Source organism: Ranitomeya imitator, chromosome 2 (assembly GCF_032444005.1).
Source record: "Ranitomeya imitator isolate aRanImi1 chromosome 2, aRanImi1.pri, whole genome shotgun sequence".
NCBI lineage: Eukaryota > Metazoa > Chordata > Amphibia > Anura > Dendrobatidae > Ranitomeya > Ranitomeya imitator.
Window position 1 is genome coordinate 783835393 of NC_091283.1, and position 18236 is coordinate 783853628.

The window sequence follows — 18236 nt, forward strand, 5'->3', positions numbered from 1 at the left end:
AAACTTCTTGAATGTGGTTTTGAGCACCTTGAGGGTTGTAGTTTTTAGACTAGTGTCACACTTGGGTATTTTCTATCATATAGACCCCTCAAAATGACTTCAAATGAGATGTGGTCCCTAAGAAAAAAATGGTGTTGTAAAAATGAGAAATTGCTGGCCAACTTTTAACCCTTATAACTCTCTAACAAAAAATTTGGTTCCAAAATTGTGCTTATGTAAAGTAGACATGTGGGAAATGTTACTTATTAAGTATTTTGTGTGACATATCTCTGTGATTTAATTGCATAAAAATTCAAAGTTGGAAAATTGCGAAATTTTCAAAATTTTCGCCAAATTTCCTTTTCACAAATAAACACAGGTATTATCTAAGAAATTTTACCACTGTCATGAAGTACAATATGTCACGAGAAAATGTCAGAATCACCAGGATCCGTTGAAGCGTTCCAGAGTTGTAAGCTCATAAAGGGACAGTGGTCAGAATTGTAAAAATTGGCCCGGTCATTGACGTGCAAACCACCCTTGGGGTAAAGGGGTTAAGGATGATTTTACATGTAGACACACCCCTCCCCCTCGCTTATCCGTTGGGTCATTTCTGAACAGACTATAGCCCTGCAAGTTAACAGCCCTGTCATGCCTCTCATCCAGCCACGTCTCAGATATCCCCACCATGTCATAATTATGCTCCAACACCATTAATTCTAATTCCTCTATTTTGTTGGCGAGGCTTCTGGCATTAGTATACATTCACTTTATGTATCACTCTGTACCTCTATTCTTTCTTAAATGATTAATTGTTCTAACCCCACCCCCCATGCTACCGCCACCTCCAACTTCCTTATTTGTGCCCAGGTCTCTATCTGCACTATCTTCCCCTCCTATAAAATGAATACCCTCCCACCTAGTCCCTAGTTTAAACACTCTTCCAACCTTCTAGCCATTCTCTCCCCCAGCACAGCTGCACCTTCCCCATTGAGGTGCAGCCCGTCCCTAGCGTAGAACCTGTATCCAACTGAGAAGTCGGCCCAACCCAAATCCCTCCTTCCTACATCAATTCTTGAGCCACTTATTAACCTCCCTAATCTCCCGTTGCCTCTCTGGCATGGCACAGGCAGTATTTCAGAAAATATCACCTTGTTTAAATATTTTTATTGGTTTTAATAATCTTCTAAAGCCCGCAACAGACAAGGACACGTCTGGGATCTCTAAGAATAGGATTTTATTTATTTTAGATGATAACTGAACAATAAGTTGTGTGATGTGTTTTATGAAGAGTAATGGTGACAGTATGGAAGCAGCACAGGTCATTGCATACACATGTGGGGGAATCAAACCATCATCTAATCAAGTACTGTGCACAGATGGCCGCTGTATATTTATCCCATAGGAGCAGAGGCCACAACTTGTTAACATTTGTCACAGACCCAATTGTGTGGGGGAATGAAGCAGCCGGATGCTTCTCACCATGTGCCCTAAAGAGAACCTTTCAACAGGAGGAAGCATTATAAAGTATAGGTATGGCCATAATGGCACTATTACACTGATTCAATTGATACAATTGTTGAAGGAATCCCATCAATGGTTACTTTTTTTAATCATGGTTTTAAAAGTTTTATTCTGATGCCGTTCTTTGCATCGGGGCGAACCTGGGGAAGTTAGATCATCTTCTGCTCTGGACCCTCCACCTACCTACTGTGTGTTTTCAGTTTTAATTTCACGTTGCCTATATTGGGTGGGCAGTGTGCGGGAAGTGCGTGTGCAGCACGAGATTCCACGTTAGGGTCTTCAATAAAATGACACCTCTCCATTAATAACCCCGGGGCTTGATGTCAACTGACAATACAAGGTGACATCAAGCCCCCCCAGCTATCACCCCACTTGCCACTGCTACAAGGCAAGTGCGAGGCTAAGAGTGCCAGAATTGGCTCATCTTAGAGATGCGCATTTTCTGGGGCCCATGAGAGCTGATGTTTTTAGTCTGGAGTGGAAAGGGGTGTATCCATGGCCCCTTCCTAGGCTATTAATATCAGAGCGTAGCCATTTGCATAGCCTTTGCTGGTTTTTAGTAATAGGGGGGGGAACCAACGTTTTTTTTTTTTTTTTTAGGGTCCCCCATTTTAATAGCCAGTAAAAGCCAAGTATACAGTTTTGATGGCATCGATAGGTGTGCCTGAAATGCACTGCAGACAGCACAGGTACGACAGGAGTAAGCAGTGCTTCCTTAAACCCTGTTTCTCGAAGTTGCTGAGCCCTTTCCTTGCTGATCCTTATTTTTGAGGCTGCTTCCTCATAAGGGTCCCCTCATCCATATCCAAGGGCAACCATAACACGATCACAAGCCTTATTTTCAGATGCTTCTGTAGTCGGTCTCTGAGGGATATCCAGGATTCTAAGCTGCATAACACTGAGTAACCACTTGGCCACTGGATATCCCCATGACTAGTATAGGCAGCTTTTCTGGTGTCACTGCACCATTTTTTTATTTTTTATTTTTATTTATTTTTTTTTTTTAAGTAACTGTATTAAGAGGACTGTGCTTTAAAATAAATATTTTTTTTGGTCCAACGACCTCCATCCTACCTGGTTATGTGACTGCTGTGGTCTCTTTATTATAGGAGATCCAAAAACAGCAGAGCAAAAGTCACTGGGCTGGATTCTGTATCCAACCTGTGCATGCATCTGATCAGTGGCAAATTCCCGGTATCATTTAAAATAGAGTTTTGATCCTGTGTCTTTCAAGACCTCAGTATTCATGATTATGCTTATATATTCCTGACAACTTGGTACCAGGAAAAACATTGAGATCACAGGGTCTCATCTCACAGATCCTTATCATTAAAAGTTTGTCTGAGTCTCAATTATTGTAAAGACTAAAAACAGTTTTTTTGTAAAGCTATACGGAAAATGAGCGGTTTATTTAAGTTAGGGACACGGAGCAGATTCTTAAATCAATGGAAATATAGGATTTTTTTTTTTGCCGATCTTGTATAAAAAAATAGGATTTTCTCATTTATAGCAGACCTAACAAAAATTAGGTTCAATATATTTTTCCACAATGGGTGTAAAGTACAGATTTCTTCTCGCAGTCCTCAGATTAGGTTACAAGCGCAGTATACACACTGCCACCCGCCTACAGCAGGACAAACACAAGCCAGGACAGAGAAAGAAGGAAGGAAATTATGTCCGAAACTTTTTCTTCTTGCGAAACTTTTTGCCTTCTGCGCGGGCAGCCTTTTCTGCAATGATCTCCTTGTACTTCTTTTTGTTGTTTCTAAAAGTATGGAAAAAAAAAAAAAGTGTTAAAAATTAGTGATGAGCGAATATACTCGTTACGAGATATTTTGAGCAGGCTCGGGGGGTGCTCAGAGTATTTTTTGGTGCTCGGAGATTTAGTTTTTTTTGCCGCAGCTGAACGATTTGCATGTCAGCCAGCATAAGTACATGTGGGGGTTCCCTAGCAACCAGGCAACCCCCACATGTACTTACGCTGGCTAACATGTAAATCATTCAGCTGCGGCAAGAAAAACTAAATCCGAGCACTAAAAATACTTGGACACCCGAGCGTGCTCGAGAAGTCTCGAGTAACAAGTATATTCACTCATCACTATTAAAGATACATATGCAGGTTCCAGATAACCAACTTTTTTTTACCCGACACCTTTAAGAGTCGTGCAGAAAAAATAAATAAATACATTTATCCAAGTCTCAGACAGTGACAAATAAGTGGCTCTTTCCTGGCAAAGATGGATAAAATGTGATGTTTCTACATTGCACTGACATTTAGGTTTCTCCTCTATTAACGTTTTGTAAAAAAATTCTTAATTATTACTTAGTTATTCAAGTGCTGCTCCAATGCCCAGTGGGTGATCAGAATCCCTCCTCACCCCGACGCACGTTTCGCTTCTGCTTCTTCCAGAGCAGCACTTGAATAACCGGTTAATTAAGATTTTTTTACATGTAAATTGGCATTTATCCCTTCAGGATTGGCTGGGATGGTTTAGAATGTATTTAGGTCACGTGACTATAATATTATTGGTATGTAAACACCTTTGCCGTGGTCTGAATAGGGATACTTATGGACTAGATATTGTGCTTACCGGTTTCTAAGTGTTATTATGCTTTCTATTAACCATACACTAGTGTTTGTATGTACTTATAATTAGCCTTAGAATCCCTCCTAGTTGGGGTACCTGTATATATTTTAGATATGTTTGTCTAAATTTTAAAAATACTTTAATAAAAACTATTTTAATTCTTAATTTAATCTGGATCTCTTCTTGTGGCTTCCAAGAGTGTCCGTCCGCATTTTGGCTATACACTATTCCCTACAAGTGATGAGCGAACGTGCTCGGATAAGGTGTTATCAGATCATGCTCGGGCTCTAACAGAGTGTCATCGGCGTGCTTAGACACTTTCTCGTGACTGTTTGACAGTCGCAACAACAAATGCAACAAATGTTGCGGCTGTATAATAGCAGTGAGACATGCAACCACCGAGACTCATTTGTCGAACAGGTCCATTCTCAGATATCTCTATCTATATATCTATATCTATATATCTATATATATCTATATATCTATATCTATATATCTCTATCTATCTATCTATCTATCAATTAATGATTACCTCCTAAACTCAGAATCTGCAAGAAGTTCTTCCACAATGGTCCTCTTCCTGTTCTTCTTGGGAACTCGGGAATGATAGAAATCTATTGGGTTGTCCACCACAGTACCAACCTATCAAGAAAAGAAAAGAAAAAAAAAATGCTGTAGTGCCCCAATGCAAGATAAAAAAAAAAAACAACAAAAAAAAAAAAAAACACAACCAGCTCCGGCATTGTTCCAACGATGTCGGACATCTTAGGGCAGTGTAAGAACTGCAGCCCATTATTGTTATGCTGCGCGAGAGCTTCAGCGTAAATCAGGCAAGTGCCGGGTGACCCAACATCGCCTTGGGGTGCGAGATGAGTATAAGGTAGTTTTTTTCAGTTTACACAGGAACAATTTAAGAAGGGGGTGCTGAAATAGTGGACTATTTATATTTTAACAATTCAGCATTTTCTGCCCAAACTAAAATGCCTAAATAAAGGGTGTGCTGCACAATCACAGGGGACCACCCACGGGACAGATACTGTATAATTCTACAGCAGAATTTTGTAGTAATCAGACACGAGGGACAGCGGGCCCACCTGCATACTTACACCAAGATGAAAAAGTTCATTTATTTCAGTTCTTTAATACAAAAAGAGAAACTCATTATATAGAGTCATTACAAACAGAGTGATCTATTTGAAGGTGTTTATTTCTGTTAATGTTGATGATTATGGCTTACAGCCAATGAAAACCCAAGTCATTATCTCAGTAAATTAGAATACTTTATAACACCAGCTTGAAAAAATGATTTTAAATTCCGAAATGTTGGCCTACTGAAATGTTTATTCAGTAAATGCACTCAATATTTGTTCGGGCCTCCTTTGGCATTAATTACTGCATCAATGCGGCGTGGCATGGAGGCGATCAGCCTGTGGCACTGCTGAGGTGTTATGGAAGCCCAGGTTGCTTTGATAGCAGTCTTCAGCTCTTCTGCATTGTTGGGTCTGGTGTCTCATCTTCCTCTTGACAATATCCCATAGATTCTCTATGGGGTTAAGGTCAGGCGAGTTTGCTGGACAATCAAGCACAGTGATACTGCTGTTTTTATACCAGGCAGTACTTGTACTTTGAGAAGTGTGGACAGGTGCCAAGTCCTGCTGGAGAATGAAATTTCCATCTCCAAAAAGCTAGTCGGCAGAGGGAGGCATAAAGTGCTCTAATATTTCCTGGTAGACGGCTGTGCTGACTTTGGTCTTGATAAAACAGAGTGTACCTACACCAGCAGATGACATGGCTCCCCAAACCATCAATGATTGTGGAAACTTCACACTAGACCTCCAACAGCTTAGATTGTGGTCTCTCCACTCTTCCTCCAGACCCTGGGACCTTGATTTCCAAATGAAATGCAAAATTTTCTTTCCCTGTGGAGTGTGTCAGTGACTGCCTTATGGACATGTGTCAAGTTAGCAGTCTTCCCCATGATTGTGGAGCCTAATGAAACAGACTAAGTAACCTTTTTAAATGCTTCGGAAGCCTTTGCAGGCATTTGTTAAATTTTCTAATTTACTCATAATGAGTTTTGTGTTTTCATTGGCTGTAAGCTATAATCATCAACATTAACAGAAAAACACTTGAAATAGATCACTCTTTATAATGACTACCTATCACTTTCACTTTTTGTATTGAACTGAAATAAATTAACTTTTTGATGATATTCTAATTTGGGAGAAGCACTTGTAGTTTCTAGTGTATGAGGATTTCAATCATTTTATTTAACGTAAGGAGTTTTCCATCAAAATAACAGTGTGCTAATCACCGGTAATATAAGTATCTGAGGACACGATGCAAGGGATGGGATAATTGTAGCATATTTTATGTGACTGTCCAGAGAATTTACTTTTTCATACCTCAAAATACTTTGGAAATCCATCCCGATCGTTCTTTTTGTAGAAATGTTTAGAGTCCATCGCAGACCTCATTTTCAGAGCCTTCAGATCGTTCTTCAGCTCATCTGTCAATTCTGGAGCTTTCATGTCAAACCATCCTCTTCCAGATGTTTTATCCCGTTCCTCCTACAAGTACAAGTGAAGGCAAGTATTCATAACTAGTGAGTAAATGTGGAAACTATCGATTTGTTATCACCATTATATTACCCTACGGAGAAGAATATCACTGATGGGAAAACTTTTACAAGAGCAGCCATCACAAGAGAAAAAAAAAAAAGCCGCCATTATTAAACACTTAATATAGGTGAAGTGAAAGGTAGGAGTTATACATTTATATAATACTAGATGGTGGCCCGATTCTAACGCATCGGGTAGTCTAGAATATGCATGCCCAGCCACATAGTATATTGCCCAGCCACATAGTATATAGCAGAGCCACATAGTATATTGCCCAGCACAGAGCCACGTAGTATACAGACTTAAAAAACAAAAACATATACTCACCTTCCGAAGGCCCGTTGGAAGTCCTGCTATACTCACCCTCCGCCGCCTTTTCCGCTCCTCTGGACGCTCCCGGGACCGCTCCATTGCAAGCGCCAGCTTCCGCTCCCAGGGCTGGTGTGAGCAGGACCTATGATGACGTCGCGGTTGCGGTCACATGACCGTGACGTCACGGCAGGTGCTTGTCGCACACCAGCCCTGGGACGGGACCTCACCAGAAGCTGCCGCTTGCAATAGTGCGGTCCCGGGAGCGTCCAGAGAAGCGGGAAAGGTGGTGGAGGGTGAGTATAGCAGGATTTTTTTTTTTTAATTATTTTTAACATGACATTTTTACTATTGATGCTGCATAGGCAGCATCAATAGTAAATAGTTGGGGACACACAGGGTTAATAGCAGTGGTAACGGAGTACATTACACCGCAGGCTGTTACCGCAGCCATTAACCCTGTGTGAGTGGAGGGGATTACGGAGCGGGCGCTGGGCAGTGAGTGCAGGGGAGTAGGGGAGGGACTAATCGGACTGAGGCCGTCGCTGATTGGTCGCGGCAGCCATGACAGGCAGCTGCCGAGACCAATTAGCGAACGAATAACCGTGACAGAAGGACAGACAGACGGAAGTACCCCTTAGAGAATTATGTATATAGATAAAAAAAAAACAAAAAAAAAAAAAAACAACAACAGATTACCCCTTAACGAGTACTGCATAATGATTTTATGGCAGCTATTGAAATGAGGACTTCTGATGTGGCAAATTTTTACAAGAGCACTTCGGAACATTGCGCTGCACCAACCTCATGCCTGTCAGTTACAGGGGATGTCCACTGCTCGGCCAAAATAAGATAAAATAACTACCGTTATACTTGCCTTCGATGCGTGCGTTGTTCCAGCGGTGACAGCACTGGCTCTCGTGACATAAATCAGTGGCCGGTTCACCCTCACTTCCTTTGGACGTAAATGGCGTCCGGAGAAGGCCATCACTTCTTCCAGGACTCAGTTAGGTCACAAAGAAGGGAGGGTAAATCAACAGCTGATTGTTATGTCACGCAAGCCCTGGGAGAGCCAGTGCCGTCATCACTGGAACAGCGCACGCCCAGAAAGAGTATAACGGTCATTATTTTACACGGGGGAAATAGTGATTTAGAAGGGATCATCCAAGCAGTGCAAACTATTGTTTAACAGTAGTGTTGATCGAGCGCTTCAGCTTGAGTGCTCGGTACTCGATTTGAGAACGTCGGATGCGCTCAACTCTAAGGCTGCCGTCACACCAGCAGTATTTGGTCAGTATTTTACATCAGTATTTTTAGCCAAAACCAGGTGTGGAACAAATAGAGGAAAAGTATAATAGAAACATATGCACCACTTCTGCATTTATCACCCACTCCAGGTTTTGCTTACAAATACTAATGTAAAATACTGACCAAATACTGCTAGTGTGACGGCAGCCTAATAGCGAGCATAATGGAAGCGAATGGCAGACTCAAACATTTTTACAAAGGACAGATAAGTTTTCGCTCTGTGCTCGGCTCAGATAGTTCACTTACGGGAAGCCGAGCACCCTGATGCTCGATTGAGTACAGCGCAGTGCCGAGCATGCTTGATCATCGCTACTTAACACTCCACTGATCAGCTATTATCAACTCCTTGATACAAGTCAGAAATTCTAGAAATTATGTCCCCCGAGCCCTCCCAATACCCAAGTCATCCCCTGGTTCCTCCTGCTCAGTCCCCAGGCCTTCCACGTCATCTACATGGGAGAGGAAAATAATAAAAAAAAAAAAAAAAAAAATAAGAAGTGGGGTCATGAGCAGCAATAGCGAATTTTTCCCATTTGTTCATTTTGATCACTGTGATAGACCCCATTACAGTGATCAAGAGAAAAAAAAAAAAAAAAAAGTAAATTAAATCCTTTTTGGTTCATTTTTTTCCCCATTCTTTGGGGGTTAGGGTTGGAGCTAGAATTGGAGTTTTTCAAAAGTTATTTTTTTTAATTATGATAGGACGGCTTGTGTCACGCGCAAGTACTCGCTACTCACATTTTTTTGGGGGGTGTCTAACAGCCGCTAACATGCGGGGCGGGAACTCGAGCACCCGCGATAGTTGGTTCATACCTGAGCACCCAATGCAAACTGGAGTAGCAAGCACTTGCACTTAACACTAATGACGACATATTCAACATCGTCACTATATATTCACTATAACCCTGGCTAAAATCCATGAGAGCTGTGATTTCCAAAATGGGGTCACTTGTTGGTGGTTTCCACTGTTTAGGCACATTAGGTACTCTCCAAACACAACATGGCGTCTGCTAATTATTCCAGCCAATTTTAAATTCATGCGCCCAAAGAGTACATTTCCCCCTCAAATGGGGTATTGGCATAATCAGGAAAAATTGCACAACAAACTTTGTGGTCTATTTCTCGTTACACTTGTGAAAATAAAACATTTGGGTTTAAAGTAATTTTTTTGTGAAAAAAGTTAAAATGTAAAACATTTTTTATTCCACACTCCTGTCAAGCAACTGAAGGGTTAATGAACTTCTTGAATGGTTTTGAACACCTTGAGGGGTGCAGTTTTTCGAATACTAGCACTTTTGAAAATGTGGGAAATGTTACTAATGAACTATTTTGTGTGCTAGGTGTCAGATTTATTAGTTATTATATTATTTATTATTATTACATATATGTTAAAAATAGCTTGTTTCTATGTAATACGGCTTTATTTGAACTTTGACACTGTCTGTCACATGCCAGAAGACTGCTTGGCGCCGTTATTTGAATTCAGAATGTATATAAGCGGGGCAACAGTACCACGTGTCATATCTTTGTGTGGAAACTTCCTGAAGAAGAAGCCATGAGCTTCGAAACGCGTTGAATAAACCACCCGAACACCCTAACAGTATATCTGGATCTATTATTTGTCGCAGCAGCGCGGATGTAATCCACATTTCATCTATTATAACGGTTCTGAGAGGTCGCAGCGCCGACCTGTGGATCTGCAGCAGCTGACAAACCACACGCTTGTACTGTGTACTACCAGGTGAGCAGTTCTCTCACAATTGATCAGAAACAATCCTGGGGATAAGACCCTATTTGCGCTTTTTTTGTCTCCTATTTTTCAATACAGGTGTCAGATTTAAGGGCACAAAAATTAAACGTTTTCAAAACTTTTGCCACATTTCAGGTTTTTTTCATAAGTAAATGCAAGTCATATTGAAAAAAAGAATGTACTACTATCATGTAGTACAGTAAGTCAAAGAAAAAAAAATTGGCTTGGTCACTAAGGGATTTAGTCCTTATATTTTTATAAATACATTTCTTGGTTATAGAAAAAAAAAAATCACCCATCTGTATATATATTGTAAAATAAGTTGTGTGAGTTGACCCTTTGGAAAGAGATATAAGGACTAGGGTTAACTGGACAGCATTGACTTGCCAATTTATCAACCTGTTGATTTAAAAAAAAAAAAAAAAAAAAAACACAACTAGACTGGGAAAGATATGGCAATTGGTCTGACAGCATTTTTCAGAAATGGACTAGTGCTTCAGAGTCTTCCTGAGGATTTGTTGAAGACCGACAACACTTTTGAACCTGGAACAGCATGGATTAATTGAAGTGCTGGCAAACATGGGTGGACACTGGGCGAGGGTGAAAGCGTTGAAATAACCGTAATAATCCTTACGCTCCAGCCTTTGGGCATTACTCACCTTGCGCATTTTTTTCAGCTTGAAGCGAGATTCTTTATATGGCAGGACACATTCTTTCTTCTCAAAGTCCGGTGTTATTACACTTTTCTGAAGGAGCTAAACAGATAAAAAGACTGAATTTTGGCTTTCAATATATATTTATGATCTACCCAATTCAGATGAAATACAAGTCCCAATAAATGATATTGTTGACATAAAAGTGAACACTGCATAAAATAGACAAATTAAGAATCCATCATACAGATAAAGTAGAATAGAAACATTTTTTGCATTGTAGAGTCTCTTCTAAAGAGTCATAAAAATGTTAAAAAAAAAAAAAAAACCTCATCTGTCTTATGTCCTTTCTTCATTTTGCTGAGTAAACTTGGCCCGGGATTTGGCTTTTCTGCATCAAAGTTGATATAGAGACCTCCCATCTCTTTTATGTTGATTCCAGGATCTATACTGGTTGACAACACACTACAAAAAGAACAAATAAAAAACAAATTACTAACACTAAAAGGAACAAATACATTCTGCAAATAAGTATGGGAGTTTTGTGCATATTATCCAAGTGAATCAATGAACCATGGTCACTTTACATAAACTGGCAGCGTATGTAAAGTGTATTTGGGATCGGTGAAGACATATCTGGAAAGAGACCGGGTCGTCAGCACCGTCTCCTGAAGATCACAAAACTAAAAGTCACTCATGTTTGCTCTGTATGTAAATATTGTTTGCTGCTCAGTTGCTTGGGCAAACAGGAGATGCATACAGTGAGGCCGACTTCGTCACTAATTACAATACAGGGAGGTGCCGAACAGTTATTGCCCCTTTAAGGGGGTTTTAGAAAACACCTATTCCCTCAGTGTAGTTTGCTTAAAAAACAAATAAGGTGCTGGATGCAAAAAAAATGTTGAGTAAATCACAGAGTCTCCGCTGCTGCTCCCATTATCTGGTATTGTGAAACGTCCGCAGCGCTGCAGCCAATAACCGGGCTTAGCGGCTCTGTCCGAGCGGACGGCAAGAGCCATTGAGCTCATCGACTTCAGCGCTGCAGACATTAGACAACGGGAGCAGTGGCGGACACTCAGGACCTTTATCTTTTTTTTTTTTTTTATTTCAAACAAACTGCAGCTATGGAAAAAGGGTTTCCCAAAATCTACTATATAATTGTCTAAGGGTCACTTCCGTCTTTCTGTCTGTCTGTCCTGCTTTCTGTCACTGATATTCATTGGTCGCGGCCTTTGTCTGTCATGGAATCCAAGTCGCTGATTTTTGCCACGACCAATCAGCGACGAGCACAGTCCGGCGGCAACATGGCCACTCCTTCCTCCCTGCAGTCAGTGCCCGCTCTGTACTCCCCTCCAGTCAGTGCTCACACAGGGTTAATGGCAGCGTTGACCGCAGTGTAACGCACTCGGTTAACGCTGCTATTAACGCTATGTGACCAACTTTTTACTATTGATGCTGCCTATGCAGCATCAATAGCAAAAAGATCTAATGTTAAAAATAATAATAATAAATTATCCGTCGGCCCCCCGGATCAGGAACCGGCCTTTCCTGCGCCTCGCAACGCCCCGGTGACCGCTCCATGTATTGCGGTCTCACGAGATGATGACGTAGTGGTCTCGCGAGACCGCGACGTCATCATCTCGAGAGACCGCAATGCACTCTTCAGACCGGAGCGCGCGAGGAGCGTCGGTAACCGCTTCGATCCAGGGGCCAACGGAGGGTGAGTATATCACTATTTTTTTTTTTTTAACAAGGATATGGTGCGGGCTGGGCTATATACTCCGTGGGCTGGGCTATATACTCCATGGCCGGCCACGAACAATCAGTGACAGGCGCAGTCCAGCTGCGAATTGGTGCAGGATTTGAACCACGCTTCGCTAATTGGTCGCGACCGGCCGAATCCTGTGTATCCAATGTATTATTCTAAAATCTTCATAAATAAACTACATACATATTCTAGAATACCTGATGCGTTAGAATCGGGCTGCCATCTAGTCTGAAATAAATGGCCATTATATTACATTTTTACATTTATGAGCTTCAGCTTCACTTTAAACAAAGATACAAAGAAAATTTTAAAACTTACAATCCACTCTTCGGTCTGTTTAGTAATGTTTGCTCTTCATCCTCATCTTCTTCCTCCTCTTTGTCAATAAAATCATCATCATCATCATCCTCCTCCTCCTCCTCTTCCTCCGACCCAGGGACTTGCCCTTGCTCATCCTCCTCTTTGTCGTCATCTTCCATGTAATACTTTTTACCGGCGTCCATTCCAGGAGCAGTGTCTATTACAAACAGCCCGTCTCCCACGACATCGTGTAACTGCTGTGATGATTTTTTGGATTTCTGTAAATCTACAACTTCCTCAATGTCCTCCTCCATATTGTGCTCATCATCCTCATTATCATCATCATCATCACCCTGATCGTCATCACTGCGCTCTGACTTCTCGCTTTCTTCACTATCCATGGGTAAGTGTATATTCATACTTTCAGCCATATCTTCACTTTCCTTCAAGTCCGGAGAGGTTTTATTTGCTTCTTCAGTTACATCGCTCTCATTCATGAAGTGGTTTTCTTCTATGGCCGGCTCTTCATCTACTGAAGTTTCTGAGAGTCGAAGCACTTGGTCTGGAAAAATGTCTTCTTCTGGACGAGATTCTTTGGCTTGCACTGAGGACACAGGACTGGTTTCCACACACAAATCGACTTCTATTTTGAAGGCTTCATCCACTTCTGGTTGGTCTAGATCCAAAACTCTATTTACGGCATCTCGACTTTGTTTCTCAGAATGATCAGCCTCAATTGCAGCCTTATTTTCTACCACTGCAGGCTGATTTCGTGAACTCCTACGTAGGGATGATAAAACATTGTGGTCTTCCACAGAAGACTGGGCATCTGATTGCACAGTATGTGTCTCGGGGCTCTGTTTCTTTAACGTCCTTTGATCTTGAGCATCATCTTTATTAGCGTCGCTAACAAACTCATCCTCATGTATTGTTGGCTGATATTGTGAACGCCTACGAGGGGAGGGAAAAATATTTTGGTCTTCCACAGAAGACCAGGCATCTGATCTTACTGCATTTATCTTAGTACTCTGTTTCATCAAAGTTTCTTGATCTGGAGGATCATCTTCATTATTTTCACTGATCGCCTCAATCTCACCTGTCTGTACTTTTGGTTTATTCCTCCTGCTTGAGCGGCTAGCAAGAGGCCGGAGAGAAAATCCAGAACTACAGGATTCAGCATCAGACGATTGCTCATTTTGAGACGGATATCTTGCTCTTGAATTCCTTGTATATCGGGTTGCAATGATTTTCACTTCTGATACAGAAGAAGAATTTGATTCTGCATCAGAAACATCGGGTGACGAAAGCAAAAGTGACTTACGACCTCTTGTAGAGACTGTACGTGGGGCAGTTTTGGGTTGCCTTCTTCTGGCTTTGGTAGAGACAGACGAACAATTCGATTCTCCTTCAGATAAATCTGAGTTTTCCTTGGATTCAATAATGGGTTCAGTGATCAATGCAGACCGATGACTTCTCAGCTTTCTGGTGGAGTCTGGTAGTTGTCCAAGGTTTTGTCTACTGCGAGATCTTGTTGTGGAAGCATTCGAGGCGGTAGACCCGGCTTCAGAAACCTCTGCATCTGACTGCCCACTTCTGCGTCTACTTCTGGTGGTGATCTGTGTGCTGCGTTTTATGGTTTCACATGTTAAGGGGCTTCTAGTGGTCTTCCCAGATATACTCTCATCTGTGCTATTTTCACCAGTCTGTCCATCTTTTCTAACAGATCTTCGGGTCCGAGTTGGGGAAGTCGGTAAATTAACTTCCAATTTCTGCAAATAAAAAAAGAAGCCATTCTTACCAACAAGTAAATAATTCAGTAAAAGACTATGGCCCCAATTCATCATTTATTGGGGGGTTGAATAACTTTCCTTTTTAATCTTGTGTTATTAGTTGCTGGTTTTGGCACCAAGGTCTTCAAAGTGGCCCACGCGATTCAGGACTTTGGTGCAAAGTCAAAAAATGGTCTTCTACTCTAACAAAATAATTTTTGGAAGATAAAGTTAAACGTCAAGCGTTTTGCCAAAATATTCCTACTTAAAAGAACACTAAGGGGAGACTGGCGTGAAGGTGTATCAAATTTTGCAATCGACGCATATATGTTCCAGATTATTGTGTGGCAGAATTTTATACCACAAGCTTGCAATGAACTCATGGAAAAATCTGCATGTATTATAGCTGTAAATAAAAAAATAAATCTCTTGACAGTCCTTTACGGTCCATAGCTTAAAAAGTTACCAATATTAAAACACAATATGCAGATACCACCACTTCTAACAAGGACAACAACAAAAAAGGAGTCACATTGAGCAAACTTATCATTTACCGACACTTCTACTTCAGAGTTATTTTCAGGTTATAGCAGATTCAAAAAGCCAAATCAAGTTCCACCAAAGTCACAATAACCTATAATAAGTCATGAAGGACACCGAAAGCAATAGCAGATATTGTAGAAACGTTAATCAACATTAAATTACATAGCTCATCAATATTACCTGCAAAGACCACGCGGCCACCTCAACACCACCCGAGCTGCTGCAACCCCCAACCTACTGCCCCCTTCCCCATCATCCTGTAGGATGTAAGCCTAGAAGGGCAGGGTCCTCTTCCCTTTGTACCAGTCTACCTTTGTTAGTTTGTCTACTGCAAGTGATTTTTTTATGTCAGTGCTTGAGTGGCGCTACTAATTAAGTTCCCTGCCTCTAGTCTTGTACTTACGAGCCGCTGTCTTCCTCTATTAGTACTGCTCCAGTTGGTCTCCAACAGCTCGTGATCTGCTGGATGGCTCCCGTGTTAACTGCATGGTCCACAAGTTACAACTAGTGATGAGCGAGTATACTCGTTGCTCGGGTTTTCCCCGACCATGCTTGGGTGACCTCCGAGTATTTCTTAGTGTTCGGTGATTTAGTTTTCATCACGGCAGCTGAATGATTTATGGCTACTAGGCAGGCTGATTACATGTGGGGGTTGCCAGGTTGCTACGTAATCCCCACATGTAATCAAGCTGGCTAATGGCTGTAAATCATGCTGCTGAGGCAATGAAAACTAATCTCCGAGCAGTCATAAATACTCGGAGACCACCCGAGCAACAAGTACACTCGCTCGTCACTAGTTACAACTCAATGTAACTTCTGGTCTATGAGAGCAAGACAGATTCTCATAGACTTACATTGTGAGTTTGCGACTGACTTCTGGTCAGTCAGAAGTTGCAGTCATAAAATGGTAGCACAGGACTGGAGCACTGCTGGGAACAGCTGAAGTGAGCGGCCGGTAAGATAAGACTAGAATAAGGGTACCGTCACACAGTGGCACTTTGATCGCTAGGACGGCACGATCCGTGATGTTCCAGCGATATCGTTACGATCTCGCTGTCTGACACGCTACTGCGATCAGGGACCCCGCTGAGAATCGTACGTCGTAGCAGATCGTTTGAAACTTTCTTTCGTCGCTGGATCTCCCGCTGACATCGCTGAATCGGCCTGTGTGACGCCGATTCAGCGATGTCTTCACTGGTAACCAGGGTAAACATCGGGTTACTAAGCGCAGGGCCGCGCTTAGTAACCCGATGTTTACCCTGGTTACCAGCGTAAACGTTAAAAAAACAAACACTACATACTTACCTTCAGCTGTCTGTCCCCGGCGCTGTGCTTCTCTGCACTCCTCCTGCATCCTGTGTCAGCGCCGGCCAGCCGGAAAGCAGAGCGGTGACGTCACCGCTTTGCTTTCCGGCTGACCAGTGCAGAGGAAAGCAGAGGAAAGCAGAGCGCTGGAGGACAGACAGCTGAAGGTAAGTATGTAGTGTTTGTTTTTTTAACGTTTACGCTGGTAACCAGGGTAAACATCGGGTTACTAAGCGCGGCCCTGCGCTTAGTAACCCAATGTTTATCCTGGTTACCGGGGACCTCGGAATCGTTGGTCGCTGGAGAGCTGTCTGTGTGACAGCTCTCCAGCGACCAAACAGCGATCGACATCGTTGTCGGTATCGCTGCAGCGTCGCTTAGTGTGAAGGTACCTTAAGTCAACTTAGATTAGTAGCACCATTCCGTTACTGAAAGAAAAGAAAAAAACACATGCTGGAGTGGTACTTTATAAGTGTAATTCCCAACATTGAAAGTCATACTCCTCTGCTTCCCACTCTGCAAATCTCTTCGTTGGCTCCCATTCCCTCAGCGTATGCAGTTAAAATTACTAATACTAACCTACAAAGCCATCCACAACCTGTCTCCTCCATATATCTCTGAACTAATCTCCCGTCCTCCCAAGACCTCCTTCTCTCCTCCACACTTATTCGCTCCTCATCCAATCGCCTCCAAGACTTCTCCGGTATATCCCCCATCCTCTGGAATTCTTTGCCTCAACACGTCCAACTATCAAACACATTTGGATCCTTCAGACGGAACCTGAAAACCCATCTCTTCAGGAAAGCCTACAGCCTGCACTGACCCCGCTGCCTCCTCATCACTACCGAAGCTACCGCCTCACCAACACCGGAGCTCCTGCAACCCTCAACCTACTGTCTCCTTCCCCATAATCCTGTAGAATGTAAGCCCGCAAGGGCAGGGTCCTCGCCCCTCTGTATCAGTCCGTCATTGTTAGTTTGTTTACTGTAAGTGATATCTGTAACTTGTATGTAACCCCTTCTTATGTACAGCACCATGGAATCATTGGTGCTATATAAATAAATAATAATACTGATCCACAGGAGAGGCCGAACAGCGGAGCCCACCAACCAGTTCATTTCTTGTGGGACTGCCAGAAAGATCCGAGCGCTGTACTCGGCGATCACAAAATGAAGGGAACAGCACTGAGTGTACTTGGCACACTGTCAGGATACGTGGGAGCCCGCAGTATCTGCAGCTTCATTCCCCCCTGAACTGAGTCTTGTAAACGTAAAAGGTCGTCTGTGGCAGATTCCACCCTGTAATGGCAAGAAGTAGGATCCCCGGAGAACCGTGCACTTTAGGGTGAATGTTTGATCAGTAATAATTTCTGGGGCCAGAGACAGGACCATGGATCACACTGGGGGGAGACCTCTGTGGAGCCTACGGAGGTTAGCTGGGGGTCTCCCCTTCATTGATTTTAGCTTTCCAATAATAAATTAACAAGGTTATTAATAATAACCACTGTAAGTCCAACTAGATCTGCCGTAGTTACGCATACTGTACCACCACTGGCATCCTGCGGTATGGCCGCACCACCGGAGACACATGGCCACGCCAGGACTCTCACCACAGCTGCCCCTGGCCACACTCCCGCCACGTTACCTGCTCCTCCGGGCTCCCTGCATCCTCGTCCTGGACACGCGTGCCTCGCCTGGTCGCCACCATCTTTCCTAGCTAGAACTCAATCTACGCATGCGCACAACTCTTATCCGGCAATGTACTACAACATGTGCATATCTGAAAACATCCCGACCGGAAACATTTCCTTTGCAAGACC

At 42.6% G+C, this 18236-nt stretch overlaps 1 protein-coding gene across 1 annotated transcript; it reads right to left on the reverse strand.

Annotated features, from left to right (window-relative positions):
* Nucleotides 1-1199: 1199 nt before the first annotated feature.
* DNTTIP2 (deoxynucleotidyltransferase terminal interacting protein 2) lies at nt 1200-18171 on the reverse strand. Its single transcript, XM_069753548.1, has 7 exons — nt 18062-18171; nt 12819-14569; nt 11062-11197; nt 10739-10834; nt 6497-6661; nt 4624-4733; nt 1200-3268 (listed from the first exon to the last, which is right to left on the reverse strand). Exons 1-7 carry the CDS (start codon nt 18122-18124, stop codon nt 3175-3177), a joined length of 2415 nt encoding a protein of 804 aa, XP_069609649.1. The 5' UTR covers nt 18125-18171; the 3' UTR covers nt 1200-3174.
* Nucleotides 18172-18236: the final 65 nt, after the last annotated feature.